This window comes from Procambarus clarkii, chromosome 2 (assembly GCF_040958095.1).
Source record: "Procambarus clarkii isolate CNS0578487 chromosome 2, FALCON_Pclarkii_2.0, whole genome shotgun sequence".
NCBI lineage: Eukaryota > Metazoa > Arthropoda > Malacostraca > Decapoda > Cambaridae > Procambarus > Procambarus clarkii.
Window position 1 is genome coordinate 50,368,300 of NC_091151.1, and position 13,289 is coordinate 50,381,588.

Consider the following 13,289-nt stretch of genomic DNA (forward strand, 5'->3'; position numbering starts at 1 on the left):
GTAAAACCAAGTCGACAACATTCTGGGCGATTCCATTACTAGCATATATGTGGTCTCCTTAATGCACTTGCATGCGAGAAACACTAAATGGACGAAACTTGAAATTTTTGTTTAAGACAATGCTGTTAATAGCAGAAGGTAGACATAGTTCTCTCACTGAGTAAAAGCTGCTTAAGAATCTATAATTAATATTAACCAAAAACATCCTCACTGTCAAAGAGACTGTCCTAAAAGAGACTGGCACACAAGAGAATCTAAAAAATTACTCATGATCTGTACCCGTCAATTTCAGTGATAAAGATCGAAAGATGTTCTTCAGAGTCATAATCTTGAGCGAGATACAAGAGACGGACACTGTCGTGCGTGTAGCTTTCCACTACCGCTTCAGACTCAAAGAATTTGACAGCATTTCGTATGGGGTCCACACACATACTTTCACCTAAAATGAAAGAACACTTTTATTATTAAAATCATCTTTGTTTTATTGTATAAAATTATTGAATTGACCATTTAAAGATACATATGATCACCCTTTTACCACTTAATCTTATGTTACACATCACAAACATGTGATCACAAACTATGTACAGATATTTCTTTCACTGTTCTTATATGTACATGATATGACAGATGTGAGAGGTTTATTTGATCACATGTTAGACATGTGTAACCTCAGATCAATTGGTTAATGGGTGATGTTACCTCAAAAGGCCCAAAGATGTAAAAAAAATTCAAAAATTGAAAAAACCAGCATTGAATGTAACAAAACGTCATTTTTTGGGCGAGCCTCGGAGGCTCCCTGAAACTATCCAAACTGATATAGTCCTATATTAGTATATATCATCATAAGAGTCCTTTGCTACCGGGGACCACGAGCCAGAACCTGGCCCCCCCCTCAGAGAGGCACGTGGAGCAATGGCCTATGAACACTTTACATTTACAGTATGTCATACTTGCCATCGAACTGGGAAGGACCCAGAAAGGTAGGCGAATCAAAACAGACCACTGTCTAGTTAACCTGTGCAATCTGCATCCTAAAAGATCAAAATAACTGCCCTAGAAAGAAACCAAATAAGCAACCTTTCATGCAACTAGCACTTCGTTCGTTTGCCCAAACCCCCCCCCCCTCCCCAGTAGGGAGAAAGGGGGAGCCAGCAGACCAGTTCTTCAACGATGAAAAAATAAAAAAAACTCACCGAAGGGAGGGTGTCAGGAAGCCTTTGGGGCTCACCTAGAAAATAGTGTTTTATTACATTTAACTGGTTTTCTGTGGGAAGCCCCATAGGCTCCGTAAAGCTAATTACCCAAAGATAAGAAAAATAAGGGACTTACCCAGGAGGCAACAGCACTGCAGGTCTCAAGATGAATAGACAGACGGCCACGACAGGTGCACTGAAGCTACATATTGACAGGAAGGAACCAGAACGTACACTAGATACCTGCCGGCCCTGTTCGACCACCAAAACCCCCGTGCCCAAACGAATACCTACGACATGTTACCAAAAGCTGCCGTGAGAGCAGCTTACATTTGATTGTCATAGGCACGAGGGAAGACCACAGGCTGGCTAGCCTTGACACTGCAGACAACCCGAGACACACCAACCCTGGAACAGGGAACCAGAGAAACCGGATCAACCCAAAGAACGTCCACCATCACAGAATCACAGAAGCAGTAGCCCTCATGTAGTCACAGAACCAGTAGCCCACCACATGATGTATCCCCAGCCTCACCAACCAAGCACCCACAACCAATGGATGCCTCCAGAAGCCAACAGTCTCATTCTTTGCCAGAAAAAGAGAAGGCTGCAAACGAACAAAACGACCACCTGGACCAGATGAAGGTAGGAGGAGAGCATGAAGCTCCCCCACCCGATCCAGAGAGGCCAAAATCAACAAAAACAAGGCCCTCCAAAAGCAATTCCTAACCGAAGGGGCCACAAAAAAAACGAGGAAAAGAAAGAAAAGAAAAGAACCCTGTCTAAAGACCAAGACGGCTCAGGTGGCGCATGAGCAGGCCATAGGCGAGAAACGCACAAAAGATCTTGCGGCACATAGCAGAAGTGACATTCACTCCCGAACACAAGCTGCAGCGGCTACGCCAATGCACAGCGCACAATACGAAGCGACAGTATTCAGCAGAAGATACCAGTCCAGGAAAAGCCAAGAGAAAAAAGGACAAGAAAACCATAACCTCCACAGAGGAAACCCTACTAAGGAAAAGGAAATGGAGGAAAGACTGTCAAGAACTTCATACTCTCACCGAGATGAAGACCACAGGTGGGACACCACCAAAGAAGCCACCCAATCACCATACAAATGATCAGATGGACTACCCTCCACTGGTAAGTCTCCAAGCGAGCCAGGACTTGGAGCAACACCGAACTGATGGGAAGAGGTACAAGCAACTCCACCTCAACCCGACAGCCTCACAGTCGGGAAAGGGCGCCGCATACACCGGAAGACGCCTCAACCAACCTGATGCTAAGAGGTCCACGTCCGGGCGCCCAAACGTTCAGCAGAGCTAATGGAATGTGTCGGCATCGATCATCCATTCCATGGACAAGGGAATGAAACGGGACAGGCTGTTCAGTACACTGGACACTCCCCCGGACATGAACCGCCAGGAGAACCAAAATCTGAGAACTCAGCAGACGAGTCACCCAAAGCGACTAGCCCCAAAGAGCCAAGGACTGCATCGAATCCCCGCAGTTCAGACAATGAACCACAAGAAAGCTGTCTGAACAGAGCAGGATCGTCAATCCGCAAGCGACTCGAATTCTCTGAAGTGAATGCCACACCACCATGAACTCCCGCACCGTGTTGTGAGCCCGACAAAAGGACGGACCCCACCGACCCTGGCCGACCTGGTGAGCACTGGTCACAAAACCCCGGCCAAGAGACGATGCATCCATGAACACATTGGGTGAGGGTGAGGGTAGGTGCTACGGCACAGAACCACAAAAAACCTGAAGAGGAAGCCTGCGATGCAACAACAGCCGATGCAAGGCCCCTCGGGGTCCGAACCCAGTGATCGTGAGTGGCGGAAAGGATGTCCCCGAAGGAACCAGGAACAGTCGCCGAAGCCAGATCTGACCCGACAGGTAGACCAGCATGGCGAAATTCAGACTCCCGCACAGCTGCTCGAACAACCGACGTATGACCTGGGTGCCCTCCAAAAACAGACAAAGGCAGGACTGCAGCTGCAGCAACGCTGCAGGAAGGAGAGACAAGGAAGCGGTCTGAGTGTCCCAGACAAGACCCAGCCAAGTCCGAACCTGAGAGTTCCAAATGGGACTCCCTCTGGTTCTCCAAGAACCCAAACCCAGCGAGCTGGGAAAGCGAGGTTGGACTCGAGAGGTCTCCTTCATTGGAACAATGATCCCCAATGAGGGTTCCCAGGGCCCTTAAGCTGACTGATAAGGGAAGCCCAGGCAAGGTACTGTTAACCGGTTATCCCAGAGCTAGCTACCAAGTAAACAAAGTCCATGCAAGCATGGGGACCTAGCAGAGGGCCACCAAAATCATACAAGTAGTCCTACAGCTACACCAGGCAAAACAAAACAAAAGAAAAACCCCGCAAAAGCACAATGTTTACAGGGGATCAGAACCGGTCACTATGCGTATATCAGGCAGCTGCACAGTACCTTGCGCCCCAGCCAGCAACGATACTACCTCTTACCCAAGGTCAAACAGAAGTAAGAATCACCTCAGCTGAACCCCCAAGGGTGGGCAATCACTGAGCAGCAACCTAACCACGCAGAGATAGTCTCCCGAACCTCTCGTGGAAGTTAACCCTAAACCACAAAGGTAGTATTTACAGGGCACCTAGGGAAGGTGATCTTAGGTGCATGCAGGCCCAACACTCTTGTGTTACTCCTGGCTCGCACACCACCACACAGAACACCACCACCGCTATGCAGCACTGCTCAAAGGAATGGAGCCAGAGTCAATCAACTGCCACCAATCACAACAGCCTCTAAACTGAGGTTAGGTAGCCAGTGTGTAAGGTCTGGGACCACCCCACCCCCCCACTTCCCTTTCTTCCTCCTGGGGAGGGAGAAGTTGCACAGACAGCGGCACAGTGGCTGTGGTGACATCATGCATGTTTACTTTTTTCGATTGGGGAGTTCTGCTTGCTAGTTCGGCTTTCGGTTTACAATTTTTAACCAGCTGTAGTTTGTTTTGGAATTACTACCTTTCTGGGTGCCTGATCTGATAGATGGCAGACAGACTGCTTCCAGTTAAATAGGGGGTGTCTATAGACCATTGCTCCTCATGCCTCTCCGAGGGGGCCAGGTACTGGCACTGGTCTCCGATAGGCTAAGAACTCCAGCAATTGACTGTTGCCACGGTCTAATATATTTACATCAGCCCAGTATAGCTCCGGGGAGCCAAAGGGGCTCTCCACAGAAAAAAAAAAGTTGTGGGAAAAAAAAAGAAACTGGGCACAGGAAGAACGTCAAAAGGAATAATTGTAAAGAGTCCATAAATACATAGAACTGTGAAGTTTAAAAAAAACAAAAGTGGACTATCAGATGTGATTGCAATAGACAAGTCAAGAAACAAAGTTCATGGGCACTCCCATTACTGCTGCCATAGTAATCCTCCTAATCCTTCCATGGCTTATTACTATCAGAATGAACATATTTAAATGTACATTAGTTATCACTTATTGAAGAAATAAAAAAAAAAAATTTTAACAGAAAAATGACCAACATACCATATCTCAGAGTGCCTTTGTCAACAAGAGTTGCAATTTGATTCTGAGTATTCTGAATGAACTCCTTGTCAGGTATTTGTCTAGAAACAAGTGTATTTAGGCTGCATGCAGTGTAGTAGTAAGCATCCAGCATAGGGGTAAGCATAGTTATCCATGCTCCAATTACTTCCAGCGAGGACGTAGATGGTACCACCTTGTAACACAAGGAGAAGGTCATTTCATCCTCGTCAGAGTCGTCAGACCATCTGTTGTGAACCTTCTGCAAATATAAATTAATAAACAAGAATTAATTAAATAGCTTTTGCTTATATCAATACTAAAAATAAATTTTTATGAATATTTTACAATACAAAATGTAGTTCAGTGATGCTAAATATATCCATACTTAGAATAATAATTATTATTATACTGTGTAATTATTTATTATTGTTAATCTTGTTATCCGTTCTGTCCTGGAACCACAGCACTTGGACTCACTTCCCTCCTATGCTATCAACTATCAATCCTTTCACATGAACAATCTCAGTTTCTCATTTGGATCTACTGTACAATAATTATTCGTTAATAAACAATGTGGGCCTAAGCCGAACTCTGATAACTGGTGATAAAAGTTTTACACCAGAAACACTTAGTGGTTAATAATGGTGCATAAAAATGTAGTTACTGTATATATATATAGTGTGTATACAGTGTAATAACAACAAAAACACTTTTTATTGTTCTAAACATATGACATGGTGCATATCTTAGTCACAAACAGTTTTGAGCACAGAAATGTTCCAGACATTTGATTACATAAATTTCTAATTACACACTATTGAATAATAATATGGCAAAAAACATGAGAAAAACCAGTCAGATATATTAAAACAGTTAATATTATATTCGCTGCAACTCGCACCATATTTGATCACTGAGGCAACAAGCATTGCTGAGCGCCTACTCACTTGGTGCTCATAAACTGCTCAACTTCTCGGCTCCATTTTGGCTAAAGTATGTCTCATACAATTATTTTTTTTTTTAGTTTCCCATGACCAGAGAATGCATTTTAACAATACAGTATAGTACTAGAAAAAACAAACTGGAAATAATTTTTTTATGTGCACCACGGGAATGTCAAATTAAACTAGGGAGCAGTGCATGGATTAAGTGCAACTTACTCCAAAATAAAATTCTTACTCTTCCTCTCAGTACTGGTGGCATACATCACTGCACATACATTCACCTAAATATAAATCAATCTTATCACATCGCAAAGCTTATCCTAAAATGTCTTCTTGCATCATCTATCATTTATTACAGGACATATTGTCCTCTTCCATCATTCATCATTTATTACAGGTCATGTGCTAACCTGACACACACACACACACACACAAACATTTACTGACCTATTGCATCACTGATCAACTATCCTAAGTCCTGACTAATATATTAGTACAGTATACTAAAATAGTTGCCTACTAGTAAATATTCAGGTAAATATTTGAGAAAAATTTCTCAAACCTCAGTAAAGGTCTGTAACAAATGGCATCACAATCAAGTTAAAATACATTGTCAATTAACTGCCTCATCGCAGCACCATGGATCAGCTGACGCCATAAACACAACCCACCGTCCTACAGTGCGGCAAGTCTTCCTCTAACACACACCTCTGTTCTAGTCGCCGCTCCTCTGTCTACAGCACAATGCTACAAGCACTTTTGAAACTCTTATCATCTTCAACATAAACGCCTCTACCAACACCTGTACTGGTGCAGTCATCGGGAGGACAAACCCTTCATGCAAACTGCACCTACTATCAAGAAGAAGAAGAAGGCTAATCTTATGCCAATGAGAGAAATTTTCAATACATTATCTAGTAAGGACAGTTTAAAATCACTAGTTACAATTCAGGATCCAAGAGAGGATGCGTGTGTAGTCTCAAGTAGAATAGAAACTTACCCCAGCATCCTGTAGGAGGCCCATGTCAACAAGGTTATCCACAGATTGATGGAGTTTAGTGTCCAGGCTGGCACACGGTGGGGCCAGCAGGAACTCATTCTGTAGTATCTCGGACAGACGAAGAGCTCGCTCAATTAGCTGAAAATAACAAACTGGAATATGTATGAATACAATTTAACAGTTATATCTTAACCACTGCAATGCCCATAGTACCCTTAAAGTGCTCAACAGATGAGGAAAACAAATTTAAATTTAGCAATATTTTTTAAAAATTTAATATTTTTTCACTCTGATTTGAAATGAAATTTATTGGATTTGGCAATACAGTATTTTGACATTTTTCTGGTTTTAAATATTTTAGTTAAAGTTAATAATTCATGAATAACTGCACCACAAAGTTGTCTCATAGAACAGGTGCACAGTGTGCAGGCTAAAGATAGCATTAAATCTCAGGATAACTGTGAACCTGAGAATATAGTGTATGTATGTAAATAGGTATATGTTGTTGCATAATTCCCCCTGCATAGCCAGGTAAACTGCCTCTTCACTCTTACCTTTGTCATTGATAGTCTACTCACGACTACCTAACCCCCCCCCCGACCCCGGGTCATTACCATCAGCCTATAGTAGGTGTGCTTGTTGCACTGCTGGTGACTCGTTCAAATTGATGCTAACACAGGATGTGACGTCACCGACAGGTATAAATACTCCTCACCAGCACCAACAAATTCAGTCTCTCAGGTGCTCCAGAGTCAACATTACAAGCTGTCAACTCTTGCTCCACCAGCTGTTTCATGCTAAGGTTGTGGTGTTTCCAGTGTATAATTCATAAGTCTTATTTGTTCACATTGTGGAACTTGATTAATGCCAATTTTCATGTGTTCTTTTTGCTCTTAAGTATCAGCTAAGTATTGTTGTAATTCAGTTGTCATTTCGTTTGTTTTATTGTGAGATAAGATAAATTTATTATATTTTTTGTTTAAGTTTACTTTCACTCTTGCCCACTTTTCACACTGCAAAGGCCAATGCAGGGGAAGGGGGTGTAATTGCCCAAGTGTAATTACCTAAGTCTAGTTACAGGATGAGAGCTACGCTCGTGGTGTCCCGTCTTCCCAGCACTCTGTCATATAACGCTTTGAAACTACTGACGGTCTTGGCCTCCACCACCTTCTCACCTAACTTGTTCCAACCGTCTACCACTCTGTTTGCGAAAGTGAATTTTCTTGTATTTCTTCGGCATCTGTGTTTAGCTAGTCAGTTCTGGGGGCCACTTAGTAGCATGTCTTTGCACCTTTTCCAGTTTGTTGGTGTGCATCTTAAGATATGGGCACCACACAACCGCTGCATATTCTAGCTTTGGCCTAACAAAAGTCGTGAACTATTTCTTTAGTACATCGCCATCCATGTATTTAAAAGCAATTCTGAAGTTAGAAAGCGTTGCATAGGCTCCTCCCACAATATTCTTTATGTGGTCCTCAAGTGATAGTTTTCTATCTAGAACCACCCCTAGATCTCTTTCTTTATCAGAATTCTTTAAAGATTTCTCACATAATATATAGGTTGTGTGGGGTCTATGTTCTCCTATCCCACATTCCATAACATGGCATTTATTAACATTAAATTCCATTTGCCAAGTGGTGCTCCATATACTTATTTTGTCCAGGTCATCTTGAAGGGCATGACAATCATCTAAGTTTCTTATCCTTCCTATTATCTTAGCATCATCAGCAAACATGTTCATATAATTCTGTATACCAACTGGTAGATCATTTATGTAGACAAACATCACTGGCGCAAGAACTGAACCCTGTGGTACTCCACTTGTGACATTTCTCCAGTCTGATACATTGCCTCTGATCACTGCCCTCATTTTTCTATGTCAGAAAATTTTTCATCCATGTTAGAAGCTTACCTGTCACCCCTCCAATATTTTCCAGAACGACCTCTTATGTGGAACTCTGTCGAAAGCCTTTTTTAGGTCCAGATAGATGTAGTCAACCCAACCATCTCTTTCCTGTAAGATCCCTGGTGCTCGATCATAGAAACTGAGTAAATTCGATACACAGGATCTTCCAGATCGAAAACCATACTGTCTGTCTGATATATAATTTCTCTCCAGGTGTTTTACCCATTTAGTTTTAATTATTTTTTCCAATATTTTGACTATTACACTTGTCAATGATACAGGTCTATAATTAAGGGGGTCTTCCCTGCTTCCACTTTTGTAGATTGGAACTATGTTAGCCTTTTTCCACACATCAGCTACAACTCCTGTAAACAGGGATGCCTGAAAAATCAGTTGAAGCGGAATACTGAGCACAGGTGCACATTCTCTCAGAACCCATGGTGAAACTCCATCTGGACCAACTGCTTTGTTCTTTCTTAGCTCCTTGAGCATTTTTTCCACTTCGTCTCTAGACACCTCTATGTGCTCTATGTTGTTCTCTGGAATTCTTATTGTGTCTGGTTCCCTGAAGATTTCATTTTGTACAAACACACTTTGGAACTTTTCATTTAATGTTTCACACATTTTCTTTTAATTTTCCGTGAATCTATTTCCCATTTTCAACCTCTGAATATTATCTTTTACCTACAATTTGTTGTTTATGAATTTATAGAATAGACCTGGTTCTGTTTTACATTTGTCTGCAATCCCTTTTTCAAAATTTCTTTCTGCCTCTCTCCTCACTGCCGTGTAGTTGTTTCTCGCATCTTTGTATCGCTGGTATGTTTGGGGGTTTGGCCTCTTCCTGTATTGATTCCATTTTTGTGTCTTTTGGTCTCTGGCCCTCTCGCAATTTCTGTTGAACCAATCCTGTTTCCTAGTTCTGCATCTCTGTTTTGGTATAAATTTTTTTGTGCCTTTATCATATATTTCACAAAACTTGACATACATCTCATTCACTTCCTTGCCAAGCATCAAGTCTGTCCAATTATACTAACTTTAAAAATTTCTAAGGTTGCCATAATGTCCTCACCTAGTGAAGTCAGGTTTTTCAACTGCTTCAACCTCCTTATTTTCTTCCAGATTATAACACATTGCATACTTTATTCCCAAAAAAACATGGTCACTTTTACCCAAGGGAGGAAGGTACTGAATATCAAATATCTCTTCCTCCTTCCTGGTAAATATCAAATCTAGCATGGAGGGAACGTCCCCTTCCCTCATCCTCGTAGCTTGTTTAACATGTTGATACAAGAATGTTTCCAGGATGAGGTCTACAAATCTACAGGTCCAAAAATCTTCTGTTTTAGCTTCATATGCTTCCCAGTCTATGGATTTCAAGTTGAAGTCACCGACTATCAACAGTCGTGATCTATCGTTATCCGCTCTCGCTATAATCTCTCTCATTATTGTTACAAGACCTTCTCATTTACTATCTAGCTCATCCTTTGACCATGTGCTGCTTGGCAGTGGACTATATGCATTTATGATCATTAGTTTATCATCCTCATGGCAGATCTCTAGTGCTATTATGTCAACTTCTTGTGGATTGGCAGTCATTATTTCCCTCACCTTTAGGAGTTCTTTCACCAGCACAGCAACGCCACCGCCTTTCCTAATTTTTCTGTCCCATCTCCAAATTGAGTAGCCCCTTGGGAATATGACCTCATTTAAAATATCATCAAGTTTTGTCTCCGTGAGTGCAACAATGTCTGGTGTCTGCAGCTGTAATACATCACTTAACTCCAGTATCTTCGATCTCACTCCATCTATGTTAGGGATGGAGTGAGAAGCCAGGGAAGATAACCCTGACACGCAAGGGTAGTACTCACTGGGCACCTAGGAAAGGCTGCCCTAACTGCATGCAGCCTCGGTACACTTCAGGTACACCTTGCCACTACACCACAAACAGCAGAGGACACTATGAAAGGGGAAACACTGTTTGGAAACAGAGGCCAGAGATGACATCCACCCCGGATCGCTTTAGCCAATAAACTGTGGTTGGGCAGCCGGTGTAGTGGGTCCAGGGGGTTGGGGGGGGGGGCTTTTTAAATTAAATCTTGCATGTACATGTTCAGAGAAGGGAATTTAACAGTATACAATAGAATAAAATTGGAGGGGGGGGGGACATGAATTTCAGCGCACCACCAGATTGTCACAATAAAAGCGGCGCAGCACTGGGGTTAAATAAAATTTTATGTGCAAGGGACTAAATGTTTTCTGTAGTAATGATAAAGAAGTCAATGGGAAAATACGGTCTACTTTACAAAATGGAATATCAAGGATTGTCTGTAATTAAACATACTACCAAACTGTTTCTTTTCAGGGTTAGAAATATAGAGAGAGAGAAAAGAAGGAAATATAAGAGTGGGGAGGGGACAAAAGTAATACAGTACAATATATAAATGCAAGGTATAAAGTATTTCATATTCTGGCAAATGCCTCCAAATCTCCAAAAAAAGGGTAATGATGTTAGTGAAGATAATCAAGGTCTGATAGATCTAAATACTGTGCTGCACATTATACATATTACACACTGCATTTTTCTTGCCGACACTTACCTTTTCTCTGTCTATGAGGCAATCTGGAGAGCAGTCCTTATAGCTCCATATATCACAATCAACTAATGACAATAAGCTGGTGGCTGCAAAAATTAATTATTTATTATGCACATTAATTTTACAAGCAGATAGTAAATTTTATGCATATGAATATAAAGTAATCTGGCTAATGTATTGCCAGTAATAAACTTTAATGTATATTTTATCAGTAGCTACTCTTGAGATTATTAATCATCACTTAGTATGATTAAGCCTCCAAGTTGAATGGGCCTTTAAGACTTGCAAAGACTTACTGGGAACTAGAGCTAGAATTTAGCTCACTCAACAAGGCAAGGAAGAATAGGGACCAGGTAATAAAAAAAATATATAACAAGTCACTGCTTGAAATGAATGAGGAAAACAATGCAAATGATAGTTAGCAGTGGGTGAACTATCCTAGCTCCAACTGGCCCAGCTTGCAGTCTATGTCAGCCCATGGCATATGGGATCCTGATCCACCACCCACCTCTCACTCGTGCACCTAGTACTATTCAGGGCTGTTTTGCCCAATCACATCCGTGTTGTATTTTTCTGTTTGGTCACCGCTTTCTCCTGTTTCCAGTGCCTGACACTTTTTGCCCCTACGTTTGGTTGGGAGGTTTGTTTTCTCCACTGCATGCTAGCTAGGGCTCCTTGTCTTCGCCAGTTTCAGTCTCAGCCTGTGCTTCCCGCTTGGCCTGCAAACTTCCTGCTCGAATTTTTAAAGTCTTTACCTTCTCTTTGACTTGTGGGAGATCTGTATTACCCCCACCAGATCTGTTGACTGTGGCTTCACCATGCCTCAGTAGAGAACAGGTAGAGGGTGGGAGGGAGACATCTGCTGCATTTAGTCTGTGTGCTTATCCCCTTCATTGGGGTTGTCGATTTCTGTAGCCATCTACTGCATTTCTCTTAGAGGTTTTGCCGGCTCTTTTGCTATCTCCCCAAGTTTCTGAGGGGCTCAGGGCTGGAGGTTTAGGAATGGTTAGTGGCCTCCGCCTCATCTTGGAGATTCATCCCAGGTCCTTTGGGTCTTGTTGTGCTTGACTGGGTCTGGGTCTCCCAGGCTGTGGTTCCTTGGTTTTGAGATTTGTCCTGTGCTGTGCACTCTTGGTTCCCTGACAATGTGTTTTCGACACCTGAGCAATGTGCCTCGGGTTCCCTGGCTGTTTGCTGTTTAACCACGGCACTGCACAGAGCGCCATATGGTACTGGATTGTGGGTTTACAGAGCACCATATGGCAATCATAGGTATAGCATAGGATTCAAAACTCCCACGGGTACACTGGGCTCACATCCTGTGTCTCAGGACCCCTGTAAACAGACACTATCTTGAAAAAAAATCGTGGGTAACATTCCCAGGTGTGAGCCTCAGTACTGAGTGAGCAACCAAGACTGGCATACGCAGCATGAGCTAACAGCACTGCTGTTCAGCTTGTGACCACAGCATTGCCTAAAAATATAAAATTATATATGTAACTGGTATTATTTAGCCATGATAGTATTACAAAAGAGCCTGACTGTGATTAAGACTGTGTACAATGTTCAGATATCAGTGAACACAATGCTATTCAAGATGTTCGCAGTGCTAGCCACAGCACACATTATTCGGCCCATTCAAGAATCTTGAAACGACTTCTCATGTTCCTTTACAAAATAAACTTGTGGAATATTATTAATTTACAGGATATAATGACCAGGATTCTGGTAATAGCAGGATTGTGGTGATAATTAGTGCTGTGCATAGTATGGTGGGAGGAATCTTAGTGAGGAGGGAGGGAGGTAATGTGAGCTGACTGGAGTGTGGCAGCCACTCTTGTTATTTGGACTCATTATACCAGCTTAGTGGTTCACTACGCTGAACACAAATGTAGATACAGATATATAACGTGTGTGTATATAGTGTAATAACAGCAAAAGGAGTATGTTGGGAGGAGCCAGTTTGGTGAAGAAGAGGGGGAGTGAGGTCCTGTCATCTGCTAGCTGCTGTGTCACTTGTCATGCAGTTTTTTGAGACCACAATGTTGTTTAGACACCATACCAGCTTAGTTGTACAGTTATGGGGAACAAAACATGTAGATACTTATATATAACGTGTGTA

The 13,289-nt window shown here is 42.3% G+C and overlaps 1 protein-coding gene across 7 annotated transcripts in view; it reads right to left on the reverse strand.

Annotated features, from left to right (window-relative positions):
* Window positions 1-13,289, reverse strand: part of mino (glycerol-3-phosphate acyltransferase mino) — a 107,219-nt gene that overhangs the window by 1,424 nt on the left and 92,506 nt on the right. For all 7 annotated transcript variants that reach the window (XM_069325896.1, XM_069325899.1, XM_069325932.1 and 4 more), the window contains 4 exons: window positions 11,171-11,253; window positions 6,665-6,802; window positions 4,721-4,979; window positions 1-439 (listed from right to left, as the gene is read on the reverse strand). The exon at window positions 1-439 is cut by the window's left edge and continues 1,424 nt beyond it. In XM_069325896.1, coding sequence (XP_069181997.1) covers window positions 267-439; window positions 4,721-4,979; window positions 6,665-6,802; window positions 11,171-11,253 — 653 coding nt within the window. In that variant the 3' untranslated portion in view covers window positions 1-266. The remainder of the gene's footprint in view (window positions 440-4,720; window positions 4,980-6,664; window positions 6,803-11,170; window positions 11,254-13,289) is intronic.